The 6,378-nt window shown below is 24.6% G+C and overlaps 1 protein-coding gene across 2 annotated transcripts; it reads left to right on the top strand.

Moving 5' to 3' along the window:
• Window positions 1-910: 910 nt before the first annotated feature.
• Window positions 911-5,988, top strand: LOC100163185 (exocyst complex component 8). Of its 2 annotated transcripts, XM_001950668.5 has the most exons (13): window positions 911-1,403; window positions 1,469-1,624; window positions 1,694-1,905; window positions 1,972-2,114; window positions 2,191-2,335; window positions 2,388-2,511; window positions 3,355-3,535; window positions 3,752-3,896; window positions 3,957-4,140; window positions 4,200-4,330; window positions 4,863-5,088; window positions 5,148-5,338; window positions 5,404-5,988. In XM_001950668.5, exons 1-13 carry the CDS (start codon window positions 1,352-1,354, stop codon window positions 5,566-5,568), a joined length of 2,055 nt encoding a protein of 684 aa, XP_001950703.1. In that variant the 5' UTR covers window positions 911-1,351; the 3' UTR covers window positions 5,569-5,988. The 2 variants fall into 2 exon arrangements, with proteins under 2 accessions (XP_001950703.1, XP_016660436.1); XM_016804947.2 differs by lacking the exons at window positions 1,972-2,114; window positions 2,191-2,335.
• The last annotated feature ends 390 nt before the right edge of the window (window positions 5,989-6,378 follow it).

The raw sequence follows: 6,378 nt of genomic DNA on the forward strand, positions 1-6,378 counted from the left end.
CAATTAACATGAGATTTTCAATGCAAATTTGATACAGTAATCTGATTTTTATATTTAAAGTAAACTTAATGAAAAATATTAAAAAATACAAATTAAATATTAATACTTATTAGTTATTAGTTTATTACTTATTACTTAGTACTTACTCAGTCCTTTTTCAACAGAAGAAAGTTCTAGTTTATTACATATTATTTTAATTTTTAACTAAGCATATTTTTGTTATATTTATTTTTGATTAAGAATGTTTTACAACACAATTACTATTATCTATTATTGAATATTGTGAAATAAAATAAAACAATCATCTAGCATCAAGGTCTTTTTTAATTTTTAATTAATTATTGTTAGTTACAAAAAAAAAAATTGAGTTATCCATTACAAACTTACACTACTATCTTCTTATCTTCTTAGTCGCGTTAGTTGCAAAAAATACATACAAATCGATATGCCACTTAATTTTCAATAATTCGGGTTTCCGGTAAACCCAAATGGGAATTCGGGTTTCGGGTTATTTCGGGTGTTTTTTGGGTGTTAATTTTTTCAATGGGTTTTATATATACGGGTTTTGGGTTATGCTATTTATTTGGGTTAATTCGGGTTTCGGGTTTCGGGTTACGTTCGGGTGCAAAGCCCTGCTACTATCAAATAAAACATGCAAAAACACATATTGTTCTATGGTAAAATCCATGGACAAGAATACTAAGATTTGAAATTTTACAAGATTCTTCACAATTTTCTTACTTTGAACAATACAAATTAATTCATTTAAAATATGTTTTACATCGTGGTTTAGTAATTCTGTGGAATATTGTCCATGTGATGGTTGTGTTGTTTTATTCTGTAGTTGTGGTATCACAGAAGTGATATTAAATAGTATCAACTTGTTATTTTGTTAACTCTTATCATTTGATAGTGAATTTCATACATTATTATTAAATTAAATAATAATATTATTAATAATATTAATAATATAATATAATTGAATAATTCCGAATTCGTTCTTCATAATTTCATCACTTTCGTCAATTCTCCGTGGGTACTAGGTATTCAATATTCATTAATCACTATTCACTAATGCCTCAATCGTCAGTCGTCACTACTCCTCAATAGTGACTGGTGATACGGGTTAACAACCAGCTACAAATACTACAATACTACGATTTTAAGTTCTTAAGAATTAAATTGTAGACCCAATTAGTTTAAATCACAATAAAATATTATTATATTATTTGATTTAAGTATAACAGAACGGTATTGTCATTATTATGCATAGTTGTTTTCAATCAGAATACACATAGTCTTATATTTTGCACAATATCTGCATATTCATTTTTAAATAATTAATAATAACATGGATTCGTTAATTAAAAGTGTTGGTGAGAGTGATTATCAACCCGAAAAATGTATGTATAAAGTAACACTTTCAGGTAACAAAAAATATACATTTATAATTCATTTATTGATTTAGATGTCAAAGAATTATCTCAGAGATGTATGGGTCCTGAAGAATTGTTACAACAAAAGACAAATGTACAATCCTTGGGTGAACAAATCAACACAATGCTCAAGAAAAATGTGTTCTACAATTATATTCAATTTATTGATACCGCTAAGGAAATAGCTAGTAAGTCATAAAAAAAAATATTTTGTTTAGTAAGATTCTATAAATGATTATTACATTATTTTATTATAGATTTAGAGGGTGAAATGTATCAATTGTCGCATTTGCTAACTGAACAAGCATCTTTACTTAATTCATTGGCTAGTTCATCAATTGTTAGCGAACAAATTTCTAAATCTGGCAAAGAAGTGAATGGTGTTCAAAATACTGAAGTAGATAATGTAGTTGAAGAAAAGAGAGTTCATAAACTGCTAAATATTATGGAAAGAGTAGAAAACTGCAATGTTAGTATTACCTACCTATAATTAGTTTCCAAGTAGTAAAAGTATATACAATGAGCTTGATTCTAGAATTTAGTTGATGTTCCTGACCGTAAATGTTTGCATGAAGGAGATTTATTAGAATTGGATCCTATTGAAAATACACCAGTCCAAAGAATTCATTGTTATCTATTTACTGATATTTGTATTGTTGCCAGTTGGTTGTCTAGCAGGTAATTAGTAATTATAGTCAAAAGCATGTAATTCATATTACAATAGACTTTTTTAATTTGTCTTGTTTAATTTTAGACGAGGACCAGCTAGATATAGATTTCAGTCAATGTATGATTTATGTAATCTTGCTGTTGTAAATATTAAAGATATTAAAAATTCGTTTAAATTGCTTGCTTTTCCGGAAACAAGAGTATTTCAAGCACCAAATACTGGACTTAAGGTTAGTGATTTCCAATTTTTTAAATTAATTAAACATTTATATCTATTTATAGAATGATTGGTTATCGAAATTTGAAGTCGCTAAAAAGTCACAAATCTCAGTTGAAAACAAAATGAAAAGTAGTGTTGACCATAAAATGATCCAAAGAACAGATTCCATTCAATTAGTTCATAATTGTAAGAATTAAAGTTGACTTAATTTATAATTATTATATTGAAACATGAATAATTTTAGTATTATTATTATCTGATAGATAAAGTAGATACATGCATGAGGTGAATAAGTTGAATCTAAATTCCAAATAATTTACCTCGAAAAGTTATAATTAGAAATTAAGTTCAAGAAAATTTATCATTTTTACCAAGCAGCCAGAAAATCTTATTATGTTTATATTAATCAGAATCTAAGAAGAGCAATGAATTTATTGATATTATATATTTTTTTTCTGCCTGTCATCACTTTCTGTGGCCGTGCAAATGATTTTTTCAAACATTTTCAACTTTGAGGATACTGACACAAAAGTGGATGATTAAGATGTTTTTATTTTCAAAAAATATTCTTGAAACAATATGCAATAAAAAAAAAAATATGTCACATAAACATTTTGCTTTAAATGTTTGTTCTTAGTGATTAGTTATTTTATGGGAATACATAATATATTGTTTTGGTGACCAAACCAAAAAAACTTAAACTATAGAAAACTAAACGATTTATCTTTTAAGCTGTTTCACAAATTGCCGTGCTATATCATATTCTGAATATTCTATACATAGGTAACAAAATGTTGAGAATATGTTAAATATATTCAACTATGCAACATGGTGAGTTGTGAATGCAGCTTTACTCATGTAAACACTTATTAAACTATTCACATTTTACAGCAGAAATATACACATATGGTTACCTAATATTTCAGTATACAACATTTTATAAATAATTAATTAGTATTTATGTTTTTACATTTTAAAATATTAATATGAGTAAACATATTTACCAAATAAGTTGATTTAAAATTTTAGCATTTGAACCTGAAACAACTGAACCAGAATTACCAGAATGGATTATTGATTTAGCAGATGATTTAGATGTATTAATTGCTCAACGGCATTTTGAAGATGCAAATTCTTTGATTAGTAAAGCCAGACAATATTTAGAGGAACACGGTGATCAAATTTCAACATCAATTGAACAAGAAATAAAGTATATATTTTATACATTGTATTTAATAATATTTAAAATAATTACTATTATATTCTCAGATGATAACTTTTATATACATTTTTCACTAATTATTTTTTCGTTCATAAAAATGAATGTTATTAAAATAGTAAAATCTGTATGAATATGCTTAAAAACTTAAGATTATTATACATAATTTGTAATAGTTAAAGAAAAATAAATTGTTTAATATTGCAGAACTAAATTAGAAAATCGTATTCAAGCATTGACATTAGTTTTAACTAAAGAACTTCAAGTTTCTCCAGATAAGTCACATAAAGGTGGATTACGAGCAGCTCGGCGAGCAGTTAGAATATTAAATCAATTGGATAAATCTTCACAAGTATATAATCATAATAATAAAAAAATTGTTTTGTTTTATACCGCTTGTATTTTATTGTAGGCGTGTGATTTGTTTTTGAAAGTTTGTTCAAATTTATTGAAATCTCAATTACAGTATGTAAAACGTGATGGTGCAATGTCAACATTTGTTAAAAAATATTCGATGGTGTTTTTTGGAACTACAATAGAAATTACACATGAATTTTTATACAAAGCTTTTCCAAATAGCTCAGCTTGTTCTTCAGGTACCATCACCAATTAGTAATTTATATATAATATAGCTGTATGATAAAATTCTGTTTAGCTTTTATTTTATGGACAATTCAAGAAGTCAATGATTTTATGGTAATTTTAAACAAACATATGTTTGTTCCTCAGACATCATTGTCCAATTTATCTGAGTGTATAAAAGTGATACACAAAAATTGTCAAGAGGTAATGTTAATATTTATTAAATAATTATTATCTGTGCTAAGCACTATTAACTAATATAAGTATTATAAATTATAATATTACTCAAAAAGTTAAAAAAAATATTTAGGTATATAAAAGTATAAAAATAAATAGCAACAACATTTTTTTTTTTTTTATTATTATTTAATATTTTTAAATGTAATATGATTTCTTTTGAAAGCAATACTATTAAATTATTCTAAGGGGTAGTAAGTAGAAAAACACTAAATTTTTTATCTGTTCACATTTTTTTCTTTTTAACTTCTCTTATTAAATCTTATTTGAATGATAATTAACTAAAACAGAACCAAAAAATCTTAAATCCTTAAAATATAAAAAGATACTTAACATCAAATTTTATACTCAGAAATATTGATGCATAAAACATTGTTAAGTTTACTCTTCTATTTTTAATATTATCTGTAAGTCCTATTTAGAAAACGGTCATATATAAAATAGTTTTTTTTTCAATTACCTACAAACTGTATTAAAACATAATTGCATTTATTTTTAGTTATGTGATTATGGAATAGATCTCCAATTTCAAATTGACGGGCAACTTAGAATTCCACTTACAAAATCAATAAATGATATCAAGGACAAAACTATTGAAGTAATTAAAATAAGATTTTCTGAGGATAAATGGAAACCTTTCAATCTAAAAACTAAACAACAGAGAGATAAAATTGTTGAAGAATATACAAATTATGGGTTTTCAAACATTGAATCTTACAATAAAGGTTAATTTGAACCTAAGACTTATATAACACGAACAATGAAATAAATTTTGTGTTTTTAGGTGAATCGTGGATAATGCTAACTCAAAACACAATAACATTCACACGCACTTACTTATTACTTTTAAATGATTGCTTAGTGCTGTATTCAACTGATTTGGCAAATGTTATTGATCAACTACTTTATGAAGTTTTTGCAGCTCATTGTAATTACATAAAGAGCTCAATGAAAAATAAAAACTTTGTAAATGATGTAAGTATTTTTAAATAATTAACAATTGTACATTTTTAATACTAATACTATATTTAAATCCATAGATAAATATTATTACAACAAATGCCAGATTTATCCTAGATATATTTTTATCCCATTGTTTTAAAGTGTATTCGGCATCTACAGGTAATGTAAATCCACAAATTCACACCCGTTTAAAATCAGAATTTGGTGTAATCCCTACTCAAAATATAACAGGTTATATTTAAAATTTATATTTCTTTTAATAAAATAGTAACATTATTTTAAATGTTTTTATGCAGAATGCTTTACATTATAACTTAGTTTGTTGTATTGTATTTTCATAATATGCATAATATATTGTTTTTATATGTTCTGCAATTTAATTGTATTTATTCAATATTATTAATTATTATTTATACATTCTTTACTATTACATTATATCATATTTATTTATATTTTATACTAATATTAATTTGCTGGCTGTTTTAATACTTTATGTTTGATTTAAATTGTTATTTATTTCTATATTATTAATTATCACAAAAAGCTACTAATTTAAATTATAAACAATACTTATTTAGTTCATATTTAATAAATAGTAATACTTAAAAAGATTATCTGGTAGCAATGAATATTATATAACAAATAAAAAGTTTTATAGAATACCTCTTGTTTCCTTAAAGTTTGTACTTTGAAAATAAAAAACTAAAAATTTACTGCAATACCTAATGTTAATATAAAAAAAAGGTGGATAAGTGGATTTCGCTCTGCTGTGCAGTAGGTTACAAGTGGGTCACTGTATAATGGATGGTATTAAATTTGAATTCAATGATATAATATCATTGTATAAGAAAAACGATTCTGAACGGTATGTCAGTCTAGGTATAAGACATAATATTATATTATAGTCTATAGTATTTTAAAAAAATTGACCTATATAGGTACCTATAATAAATTCCAAATTAATCATATCATAATATTTATTACGTACTTATAACGCATTATACATCAACAAAAACCCATGGTACTGTCATAGATATATAATAGTATACTTT

This window comes from Acyrthosiphon pisum, chromosome A2, assembly GCF_005508785.2.
Source record: "Acyrthosiphon pisum isolate AL4f chromosome A2, pea_aphid_22Mar2018_4r6ur, whole genome shotgun sequence".
In the NCBI taxonomy this organism is placed as follows: Eukaryota; Metazoa; Arthropoda; class Insecta; order Hemiptera; family Aphididae; genus Acyrthosiphon; species Acyrthosiphon pisum.

What these genes read in the sequence shown, in the direction of transcription:
- LOC100163185 (XM_001950668.5), top strand. Translation starts at nt 1,352, where the DNA reads ATGGATTCGTTAATTAAAAGTGTTGGTGAGAGTGATTATCAACCCGAA. An exon ending in TCAATTGAACAAGAAATAAA is followed by an intron (nt 3,536 to 3,751) that starts GTATATATTTTA and finishes TTAATATTGCAG; the next exon opens with AACTAAATTAGAAAATCGTA. An exon ending in AATTGGATAAATCTTCACAA is followed by an intron (nt 3,897 to 3,956) that starts GTATATAATCAT and finishes ATTTTATTGTAG; the next exon opens with GCGTGTGATTTGTTTTTGAA.